The sequence below is a fragment of the Castanea sativa genome, chromosome 9 (assembly GCF_040712315.1).
Source record: "Castanea sativa cultivar Marrone di Chiusa Pesio chromosome 9, ASM4071231v1".
Lineage (NCBI taxonomy): Eukaryota > Viridiplantae > Streptophyta > Magnoliopsida > Fagales > Fagaceae > Castanea > Castanea sativa.
Genome location: NC_134021.1, coordinates 26,778,232 through 26,790,434, shown reverse-complemented (window position 1 = coordinate 26,790,434; position 12,203 = coordinate 26,778,232). Strand labels below are relative to the sequence as shown.

The 12,203-nt window shown below is 37.9% G+C and overlaps 1 protein-coding gene across 1 annotated transcript; it reads right to left on the bottom strand.

Annotated features, from left to right (window-relative positions):
• Positions 1 to 1,075: 1,075 nt before the first annotated feature.
• LOC142608977 (uncharacterized) lies at positions 1,076 to 2,056 on the bottom strand. The gene is made up of 2 exons (XM_075780627.1): positions 1,891 to 2,056; positions 1,076 to 1,791 (listed from the first exon to the last, which is right to left on the bottom strand). Exons 1-2 carry the CDS (start codon positions 2,054 to 2,056, stop codon positions 1,076 to 1,078), a joined length of 882 nt encoding a protein of 293 aa, XP_075636742.1.
• Positions 2,057 to 12,203: the final 10,147 nt, after the last annotated feature.

Below are 12,203 nucleotides of genomic sequence, written 5' to 3'. Positions count from 1 at the left end.
CATGTAATTTTTTCCTATGACGTCCCTTTAGGAATTTTTGCCATACCCATGGCCTTTTCCCCTAACTTTCGCCTAAACTGCCCTTTTGGGTTTTCAATCTAGTGGAGGTTTTTTTGCCTTAATTTTTGCCTAGGTCGCCCTTTCGGATTTTCAACCTAGTAGGCTTTTTCTTTTTCTTATTCTTTTTAAATGTGGTATTTCCCGAGTCTATCCAGGTTAATGCGGTGAAGCATCTTTCATCTAGACATGATCTTCTTAATGATAAAAGACCTAATTCATCTTGGCTTCATTTTCCTTCTTGGATCAACAGTCTCATCTCTAAGCACCTTTAGGACCAAGTCCACTTCTTTACGGTTTCTTGGTTTCACTTTCTTGTTGAATGCTTGAGCAATCCTTTTTGGTACCCTTGAGCATGGTATTGAGTCCTAGCCCTTTTCTCATCTATCAAAGCTAGTTGTTCATATCTCGCTTTAGCCCAATCCTCTTCTAGGACCTTGGTTTCCACCAATACCCTCAAAGATTATATCTCCACCTCAATAGGAAGCACCGCCTCACTACCATAAACTGAAGAGTAAGTGTTTGCCCAATTGATGTACGAATAGGAGTTCTATAACCCTATAAGGCAAACTGATGCTTCTCGGTCCAATCTTTGTATGTCATTACCACATTGGCTAGGATGTTCTTCACATTCTTATTAGCTGCTTCTATGGCCCCATTCGCTTGCAGTTGATATGGTGAAGACTTGTGATGCTCAATGCCATATTCTTCCATGACCATTCAGACTGCATCCTCAAAGTGGGAACCATTATCGGAAATGATCTCTTGGGATACCCCAAACTGGCATATAATGTTGTTTTTTAAGAATTAGGCCACGTGAATAGCCTTCAATATGGAGTAGAAGGCTGCTTCCACCCACTTAGTGAAATAGTCGATTGACACTAAAATATACCCATGCCTGTTTGAAGCCTTAGGAGCTATCCTTCCAATGACATCTATGCCCCAAGCTGAGAGTGGCCATGGAGAAGTCATGCTATACAACTCACTAGGTGGTACATGGTTCAGTCTCCATTGTATTCTAGTAGTACTCTATCCTTAGGATTTTCTTGGCTAACATTCTTTCATTCATATGAAGGCCATAGATCCCTTGATAAACTTCTTCCATTACCCTCTCGGCTTCTTCTCTCTTCAAGCAACGAAGGTGTACACCATCATAGGACCTTCTATAGAGTTGTTCTCCACATAGGATGTATTGTGTTGCCATCATCCTAATGGAATGACGTTCACTCTTGTTGGCACCATCTAGATATGCTCCTAGTTCCAAGAGCTTCATGATGTTATAGTACCACGGAACTTCCTCTTCCTCTATGGTCATTATTGAAGGTTCAGTCTTCCTTTTGTGCACTTCCTCATAACTTTGCTCAATCTCCAAGGGCCGTGTCCACCCTCCCTCAGGTATCTCAACCATGGAGGCTAAGGTAGCTAAGGCATCTGCAAATTGATTTTGAGCTCTAGGGATGATTGTGTACTCAATCTTGTCAAAGGCCTTGGTTAAGTCTTCCAAGTATTGTTGATAAGGCTTCATATGGTCTTCCTTCACCTTCCATAATTTTTGCGCTTGGGCTATAATCAAAGTTGAATCCCCAAAGATTTCGACCTCCTTTACCCCCAATTCTCGAAGAGCTTCCATTAGGGGAGTACAAGCCTCATATTCAATCATGTTATTAGTTGCTTCAAAGTTCAATTTGATTTCCAAAGGTATGTGAGATCCCTCAGGAGTGATTAAGAGTATTCCTATCCCATTCCCATATTGGTTTATGGCTCTGTAAAAGTACATCCTCCATGTCCCTAACTCAACATCCTAGATATCCTCATCTGGAAAGTCTCCTTTACCATCTTTCCCCTCTATAGGATTCTTGGCACAAAAATCTGACACAACACTTCCTTTGATAGTTTTCCTAGCCACATACTTTAAATCAAATTCTGCCAACAAGAGCAACCATTTTGACAATCTTCCACTCAAAGCAGGTTTTTCAAAGAGATACTTCCATGGGTCCATTCTTGCTACCACTCATATTTGGAAAGATAAGACGATATGTCTCAATTACTGTACTACCCAAACAAGTGCAAAACATGACTTTTCTATGGGATTGTACCTAGTCTTGTAATCATGGAACCTTTTGCTCAAGTAATATATGGCCTTCTCATTCTTCTTATTGTCTTCTTGTGCAAGCATACTTCCAACCATATCCCCTATGATGGAAAGGTACAGAAGTAAGGGTTTCTCATGTTGTGGAGGCACTAGGATAGGTGGGTGGGGGAGGTATTCCTTAATAATTTCAAAAGCATTTTGGCACTCATCATTCCATGTATGTGGTTCATTCTTTCTTAGGAGTTTAAAGATGGGCTCACAAGTGGAAGTGAGCTTGGCAATGAATCAAGTAATGTATTCTAATCAACCCAAAAAACCCCTTATTTCTTTCTTTCTTTTGGGTGGAGGCATCTCCAATACGGCTTTAATCATGGATGGGTCAATAATATTATATAAAAAACGCTTACAGACTTAAGGGCCTATTTAAGGGCTCCAAAAAACTTGATAGACAAGAAAATATATTTTAAAATAACTCCTAATTGATACTTTACCATATCTAGAATCAAATTTGACCTAAAAAACATTAAATGCACCTAAAAACAAGGAATTAAATCACCTAAACTTTTTACATAAAAATACCAAAAATAATAAATTACAATAATTAAACAGTAAATTGTGTCCTACATCAGAGTTGTAACATTACACTCGAAAATTTTCCTAAGTGCGACAGCCTCGTCCGAGGATCTTCTTGTTGAGCGTACCTAACTTAGAAATAAGGGTCGTTCCTCCTATGGACAGATTTTGTTCAGGACGAGCTTCTTGACTCTCTAGGACGAGGCGACTTGTTCCCTGACCATACGAACCTCGTCCAAGCTTCTTCCTTCATGGATGAGGTAGTTATTGGTGAGGTTTCCGGGGTCCTTGCTTCACTAGCTAAGTCCTGGACGACCTCTATAGACGACGTCGAGGTTGGTACTCTATCATACCCTATCATAAATAAGGATTATTTTAAGGGCCGTTACAGTGAGCACAATTGCACAAGTGTGAAGTAAAGTGTTGTTCATGCAAATTGTGGCCGGAAACCTAGTTTGCCCTAGTTCTTCTTTCTCTTGATGAAGCTGCTATGTTTGTACACCGTAGGGTTTTGTTGTTAGGATTAGTGCCCTTAAATCCTATTGTGTGATATTATGTATGATATTATGTATGACATTATGTATGACATGATGTATGACTTAATATTGTGATTGATAAAGTTATTTTATTATTATCTAAAATAATAGTAACATGAATATGGGACATTATCATATAGTCCATGAGATGCATTGTATGTGATTTATGTGAAAAGTCACAGAAGATGTAAATCACAAGTTCTTTGTAAACTCAGAATTTATAGTTCGTAGTCGGTGATGAAATTGGGCATTTCATCTGCGAAGACTATAACGTATCAACTAAGATGATTTGTCTTAATCATGGAAGTGGAGACTTCTAGTTGATATGTTGATATGTTTTAAGAGTTAAAACATATTGAACAGGACCGCTGTGAGATTTATTATTATTCTAACGACTTTCAAATGAATAATAAATCTCACGACTTCTATTTGCATGAACTCTTAATCCTGAGAGAATAATGCACCTGATCATGAGGTGTGGGTTGCTTTGATATATCAGGAATGAGATCTAAAGTGACGGTCAAAACCTCAGTATGTTGGGCAGCCACATTTAGTGTTGATGGAACATATATTCTCAAGATGGAATTCATAGTCTCTTGATAGAAATATAAAATATTCCCTTGAGATAAGTTTAATGGTTTCAGTTATTCAGAGAGTTAGGCATAACCACTTTAGTAAGAAATTACTAAAGTATATATTTATGAAATTGAATTTCATAAATATATAATGAATAACTTTAAAGAATTAAACCGGGTACTCAAGGATAAGATGTAGTAATTTACAAAGTGGCAGTCTACATTTATGACTTTGTGTTACTACGAATATTTTATGAAGGGGTTGCATGTATAATAAAGTCTTGGGATATAATTTATTAATAAGGCCTAGAGTGCAATTATATTTATATAGTGGTATTAAATATAATTAATGGTAACTTTGGACTTGTCAAGAGTTGACGGAAAAGCCTAAGGCCCATTGGAGCTAGTGTCTTATTGGTCCCTTTTGGTCCCACTCCAAGCCACACACTAAAACCCAATTGGAAAGGCCTAATAGGCCAGCCCAATTAGATAATCAGTTAGTTATAAAGGGAGAAACATACAGAATTTTTATTAAATGAGTAAAAAGAGAAATAAGAAATGGTGTGTGAGAGAGTGTGAGACACACTTTCATTCTCCTTTGAAAAACTGATTGAGAGACCACACATCTTGGGCGTAAAGTGGAATTGGAGTGAAGATTAAAAGTGTTCCCAAGTGCTTCTAATCTTTGTTTTGAATTTCTCCACACCAAGGTACGCTATCTTGTTCTTAAATTCTGAAATTTACATAGTGCACGTTATCAATCATGAATGAAATAGATCCTTGTTCGTTGCTTCCGCTGTGGGTTTTGTATGAGATACAAAACCAGAATTTTTCCTTCATTTGTGACCAAGCAACTTCATGATCTTTATCATGTGATGAACTAAAGAACTTTGTAGCCAACATCCTTCTCAAGTTGGTAATCAAGTCGCGTACTGGGATTCGCGCATCTATTTATTAGTCACGTACCTGGAATTGTGCATTAAAAGGAGAGATTGACACTATAGAATAAGTCTAGTTGGGTATTGGGGTAAGGATTCAACTGTAGGTTGGTATAAGGTACTGAGATTCCTTTAAGTGTAACTGCTTGTTGTGATAATAGTGAATTCTCGGGAGTGGTGACCTTAAATTCACCCGATGGGGTTTTTGCCTTGGAGGTTTTCCCCATTTGAAAATAAATCACCTTGTCAAATTTATTTTCCGCTACAATTTATTGTAGTTTGTGATTTGTTTTTGCTGCCACGTACATTGCATGTTAATTTGATTAATTAATAAACTTGACTAATTAATCAATTAATTCATCACAAGGGTTAATACATTTTTGGCCTATAAAGTGGTATCAAAGCAGGCACACTCTGATTAAGTTTTAATCTTTGCTGTGTAATCCATTGACCCCTGTTTGTCATGGATAGAGGACAGTCACTTATTATACCTCCTTTATTTGATGGTACTAATTATGCATACTGGAAAGTACGCATGAGAGCTTTCTTGCATTCTATAGATGAGAAAGTGTGGCAAGCTCTGGAGATAGTGATGAGAAAGCTAAAAATATTGGAATACTTGCCCAAGAAAGCTAAAATTCAGATTTTTGATAGAAACCCTGAACCAAAGGTATAAGTTGACCTTGACCCAATGATTATAAAGAATCACGAACCAAAGGTACAATGTTTGAACGCCACAAGGAAGAATCCTTGATAAGTTCACAGTTCTTGAAGAGCCAAAAGAGAGCAAAGCCTCACCTTTTCTGATTTTTATTCAATAATATTATGAAAAACGTTTACAAACTTCAGAGCCTATTTAAGGGCTCCATAAAACTTAACAGACAAGAAAATATATTCTAAAATAACTCCTAATTGATACCTTACCATATTAGGAATCAAATTTGACCTAAAAAGCATTAAATGCACCTAAAAACAATGAAAATACCTAAAAAACGTACTAAATAATAAAACCCTAAATAAAAGTTGATTTGGTCTGAAATTAGCAGATCCAAAATAGGAAAAAATCTGCCTTAACTGATATAGATCTGGAAAGTCAATCAGCCATTAATTCATGCCATAAATCACTCGCAATTAAGCCAGATCAGTCCTAAATAGCTTGAATTAAATTTATTACGTTTTCAGCTTCCTTTCGGCCAAGCTTGGAATGTCCTACGTTAGAATCAGCCCAAATCTCTTGAATCAGCCCATTAAGTGCTTCTTTGATCTTATTGGATCTTGCTCTTGTAATAGGCCCAACTGGAATATGCAATGGATCCTTGAATGCTTGTTGATTCTTATCATTCCCCCTCTCTTCAAACGGATTCGTCCTCGAATCGTCACCTACATCAAAAGGAGAAAGATCAGAAACATTAAATGTAGCACTAATGTTATACTCATCTGGAAGATCCAACTTGTATGCATTATCATTGATTCTCTCAAGGACTTTAAATGGACCATCCCCTCTAGGATGCAGCTTAGACCGCCTATGAGCTGGAAATCTTTCTTTTCTCATATGCACCCAAACCCAATCACCCGATTCAAAGAGAACTTGTCGACGGCCCTTGTTGGCTTTGGTCGCATTATGCTCATTTTTCTTCTCTATATGCTACCGTACACTTTCATGGAGTTTCTTCACCATCTCAGCCTTCTTATGACCATCCAAACTAGTCATTTCATTAACTGGTAATGGTAGCAAATCCAAAGGAGTTAGTGGATTAAAACCATAAACAGTCTCAAATGGTGAAAAATTAGTGGTAGAATGAACACTCTGATTATATGCAAACTCAATGAATGGCAAACGATCCTGCCAATTTTTCAAGTTCTTCTGAATTATAGTACGCAACTCCTCAACTTGACTTTGAAGTTCCTTTGTCTCCTCCGAATTACTCCTATAGGCTGGTCGGTTAGGAATTGTCGCACCTAGCACAAAATCAATTTGATGTTCTATTCCTCTAATAGGTGGCAACCCACTGGGAACATCATTAGGAAACACGTCCTCAAATTCCTGCAACAAAGACACAACAACACTAGGCAAAGATTCGTCAAGTTTGTTAGTATTAAAACACACTTCTTTTTAAAAGAGTACAAATATAGGCTGGTTTGTATAAAAAACACTCATGACATCACTCTCCTTAGCATAAAAACTCCCTTGTTTTTTTGTTTTTCTCTCATTTTTTCCACCCTCAACTGTCTTTTCATTCTTTTTTATATTTTCATTTTCTTTTTTTCTGTTCACTCTCTTTTATTCTTTCACTCTCTTTCTCAGCATCTTTTTTTGGATTCTCAATCTCACAATTTTTCAAGTCATTTTCTCTTTTCAGTTTCACTTGATCTTCAAACACTTGTCTTGGAGTCAACGGTACAAGAGTAATGGTTTTATTATCCTTAACAAAAGAATACTTATTCTTGAACCCATCATGATTAACCTTCCTGTCAAATTGCCATGGCCTGCCCAATAAAATGTGACCCGCTTGCGTTGGAACAACATCACAAAGTACTTCATCCTTGTACCTCCCAATTGAAAAAGAAACCAGTACTTGCTTATTTACCTTAACCTCTCCACAATCGTTCAACCACTGCAACTTATATGGTCTAGGGTGTTTCAAGGTAGGTAAATTCAACTTTTCAACTAAAGTAGTGCTAGCCACATTAGTACAGCTTCCCCCATCTATAATCATACTACATACCTTGTTGTTGACGTGGCATCTAGTATGAAAAATGTTCTCCCTTTGTTGTTCCATGTCATCCTCTTTGACTTGGGCACTTAAAGCACGCCTAGCCATAAGTGACTCGCCCTCCACTGGATACTCGACTCCCTCATCACAAGCATCCTCAAGTGATGGAATCTGGTCATCATCTTCCTCGCTTTCAGTTTCCACCTCTCCATCAATACGTGCGATCATGGTCCTCTTATTTGGGCATTGTGAAGCAATATGACCTACTCCCAAACAACGAAAACACTTAATATCACAATTACGAGTCTGGGATTCATTTTTACCTTTGTTAACATTGGGAGCTTCATCTCTCCTTTTTGGTGGTTCGGCTTTGGACTTGAAAACAGCCCCTTCGTCTTTCCTCCCATTTGACCTCCATGAAGTAGAGGAGCCCAGATTTTGAAATGACCGAGTTCCTTTCCTTTTAAGCTGTCGTTCCACCTTTATTGCCATGTGGACCATGTCCTCCAACTTCACATAGTGCTGCAACTCCACCACGTTGGCAATGTCTCGATTCAGCCCATTCAGAAACCTTGCCAAGGTAGCTTCTCTATCCTCCTCTACATTTGCCCGAATCATGGCAATCTCCATTTCCTTGTGGTAGTCATCCACGCTTCTATAGCCTTGAGTAAGACTCTGTAATTTCTGATACAAGTCCCTATAGTAGTGACTAGGAACAAACCGCCTCTTCATGATGGCCTTCATTTCCTCCCAACTATCAATAGGTCTCTCATGGTTTCTCCTTCTGTTCATCACAAGTTGATCCCACCATATAATAGCATAGTCAGTAAACTCAATGACAGTGAGTTTTACCTTTTTCTCCTCAGAGTAGTTGTGGCACTCAAAGATTAACTCCACCTTCTTCTCCCACTCCAAGTAAGCTTCTGGATCATTTTTTCCTTGGAATGTTGGTATCTTCATTTTTATGTTTCCTAGGTTCCTATCAGTCCCATCTTGGATCTCTTCGAAAACCTTTACCACGCCTTTCTCCCCTCTGCACAAACCTGCCCTCATTGTTCAATGAAGCTTGATCTTCTTCATCTTCAAACTCATCCTCGTGGTAGTCATCAGAATCATCCATGCGCGCACACCTTTCTTGCCTTCTAACATACTCAAAGTAGCAATAACGGTGTCCTGCCTATCCATCCGATCCCGTATCTCATTAAATACCACATTCATGCGTTCAAATTGTTGTTGCATATCCTGCAAAATGATAGACGACTCCTCTCCTCCTTCCCTATTTGATGTTTCACACCTGGAAGACATACTTTTAAAACAACAGAGAATTGTTAGAAATAATTCCTCACAACACTCCCTCACGTGTTTGCACTCAAATTATTTCACTCCCACTCATGTTTCACTATTAAATTGGCTTTTTCCCGATATTAGTCTCACACTCTCTTGCCTTTTTCCACTCGTAGCTTCCTCTTTTCAGTTCTACATTAAACTAATAAATTTGATCAAGAAATTCAACTTGTAGTGTTTAAACAAATACCAATGGCAAGAAAATATGACAGAAACACTAAATCAAAGGAAGAGGACAAAAGAAAACGATATTCTGGTCTAAGAGAATTGAAACTACAAACAATTTTTTTTTTCTCTCTTTTTTTTCTAATTCTTTTCTGATGTCTTTTTTTTTACGTTTTTTTTTTTTTTTTTGGAGCTGGGTGCAGGATTTTCACCTAGTGTACTTCAAGAAAAACAAAAAAAATAAGAACGATGAATGAAGAACACAAAAGAAACAAGAGAGAATGATAACAGGAAACAAAAGATAAAGGGATAGGAAACTGATTTTAGAACTTGTGCTCTGATACCAAATGATGCGAACCTCAATCGACACGCTTTGAAACCCAACAAAAATATTGGAATACTTGCCCAAGAAAGCTAAAATTCAGATTTTTGATAGAAACCCTGACCCAACGTTTAGAAGAGAAACGCGAACCAAAGGCATAAGTTGACCTTGACCTAATGATTATAAAGAATCACGAACCAAAGGTATAATGTTTGAACGCCACAAGGAAGAATCCTTGATAAGTTCACAGTTCTTGAAGAACCAAAAGAGAGCAAAGCCTCACCTTTTCTGATTTTTATTCAATAATATTATGAAAAACGTTTACAAACTTCAGAGCCTATTTAAGGGCTCCATAAAACTTGACAGACAAGAAAATATATTCTAAAATAACTCCTAATTGATGCCTTACCATATCAGGAATCAAATTTGACCTAAAAAGCATTAAATGCACCTAAAAACAACGAAAATACCTAAAAAACGTACTAAATAATAAAACCCTAAATAAAAGTTGATTTTGTCTGAAATTAGCAGATCCAAAATAGGAAAAAATCTGCCTTAACTGATATAGATCTGGAAAGTCAATCAGCCATTAATTCATGCCATAAATCACTCGCAATTAAGCCAGATCAGTCCTAAATAGCTTGAATTGAATTTATTACGTTTTCAGCTTCCTTTGGGCCAAGCTTGGAATGTCCTACGTTAGAATCAGCCCAAATCTCTTGAATCAGTCCATTAAGTGTTTCTTTGATCTTCTTGGATCTTGCTCTTGTAATAGGCCCAACTAGAACATGCAATGGATCCTTGAATGCTTGTTGATTCTCATCAGATAGGCTGGACCAAGTCGAAGGATGTGTCGGGCGATTGGGATGATGCTAAGATTAAGGCGAAAAACTTCAACATCAGGGCATTGAATGCCTTATTCATTGCGTTCACAAATGAGGAGTTCGAGAAGATATCCTCCACCGAAACTACGAAGGAAGCATGGACCGTTCTCCAAACAACCTATGAGGGAACGTAGGTTGTCAAGGACTCGAAGCTTCAGAGGCTCACTACTAGCTTTAAAAAAATTAAGATGGAGGAGGATAAGTCATTTGATGAGTTCTATGCCAAACTCAAGGACATAGTAAACTCAGCTTTTAATCTTGGGGAAACCAACCCAAGATTGTAAAAAAGGTACTTAGATCTCTACTCAAGAGATTTCATGCCAAGATCACTGCTATTGAGGAACCGAGAGACATTGACAAGATTCCTTTGATTAAGCTGGTTGGCAATCTGCAAGGATTGGGAAATCAAGCAAGTGTAAGAGCATGGCACTGAAGGCCATGAACAGTGACACGAATGAGTCTTTAGATGATGAAGATTCTACAATGAAGTCCTACATAACCAGGCAATTGAAGAAGTTCATGAAGAATGCCAATGCGAAGGGCTTCGACAAGGATCGTAGGCAATCTAGTTCTTCTCAGTCTAAGAGCCAAGACAAAGGGAAGAAGGATGCTAGGGATGGCAGTCAGTACATTGTTCCCTCAGGACCTAAGTGTTTTGGGTGTCAAGGTTTCGGTCACATGAAACAAGAGTGTCCTACTTATCTCAAGTCCATCGGGAAGAGCAAGGCACTTGCTACTACTTTGAGCTGCACCGAACCAGAGGGTGATTCCGAAAATGAGGATGATAGAATCCTAAATACCTTCATTGCCACTATTAATCCTACTGAGGGGATTGTAGAAGAAGTGGATGAAGAAGAAGACTTGGTGGAGTCAAAGTTTGAGAAGATGGATGAACAAGATGACATTAACACTGCCTGATGCGAACCTCAATCGACACGCTTTGAGACCCAACAAAAATATTGGAATATTTAACCCAGGAAAGCTAAAAATCAGATTTATGATAGAAACCCTGACCCAACGTTTATAATCGAAACGCGAACCAAAGGTATAAGTTGACCTTGACCCAATGATTATAAAGAATCACGAACCAAAGGTATAAAGTTTGAACGCCACAAGGAAGAATCCTTGATAAGTTCACAGTTCTTGAAAAACCAAAAGAGAGCAAAGCCTCACCTTTTCTGAATTTTATTCAATAATTTTCTGAAAAACGTTTACAAACTTCAGGGCCTATTTAAGGACTCCACAAAACTTGACAGACAAGAAAATATATTCTAAAATAACCCCTAATTGATACCTTACCATATCAGGAATCAAGTTTCACCTAAAAACAAGGAAAATACCTAAAAAACGTACTAAATAATAAAACCCTAAATAAAAGTTGATTTGGTATGAAATTAGCAGATCCAAAATAGGAAAAAATCTACCTTAACTGATACAGAGCTGGAAAGTCAATCAGCCATTAATTCACGCCATAAATCACTCCCAATTATGCCAAATCAGCCCAAAATAGCTTGAATTAAATTTATCACGCTTTCATCTTCCTTTCGGCCAAGCTTGGAATGTCCTGCATTAGAATCAACCCAAATCTCTTGAATCAGCCCATTAAGTGCTTCTTTGATCTTCTTGGATCTTGCTCTTGTAATAGGCCCAACTGGAACATGCAATGGATCCTTGAATGCTTGTTGATTCTCATCACTGCCTATGCAAAGTTATACAAGGAGGAACTGGAATTTTTGTACACCTTTGGGTTCTATAACCAAGCAAAGTCTCTTGCACCAACATTGAAGATCTTATTGGTGTTTCTATGTGAAGCTGTTGCAAATCAACTACAACAATCAAAGGGTTGCTGTGGAGTTAGTCACATATTAGGATTTGTACAAAGGAGTAAGCCATGTACTAGGATCTGCGCATTGATTGGTTAGTCACATACTGAGAGTCGTGCAATACAGGGAGAGATTGTTACTGCAGAACAAGTCGAATTGGGTATTGAGGTAAGGGTTCAA

Excerpts from the sequence above, each read along its gene's own strand:
- LOC142608977 (XM_075780627.1), bottom strand. The coding sequence starts at position 2,056 with ATGGACCCATGGAAGTATCTCTTTGAAAAACCTGCTTTGAGTGGAAGA. Across the intron at positions 1,792-1,890 it reads TCCTATAGAGGGGAAAGATG|GAATACTCTTAATCACTCCT; the intron begins GTAAAGGAGACT and ends GGAATGGGATAG.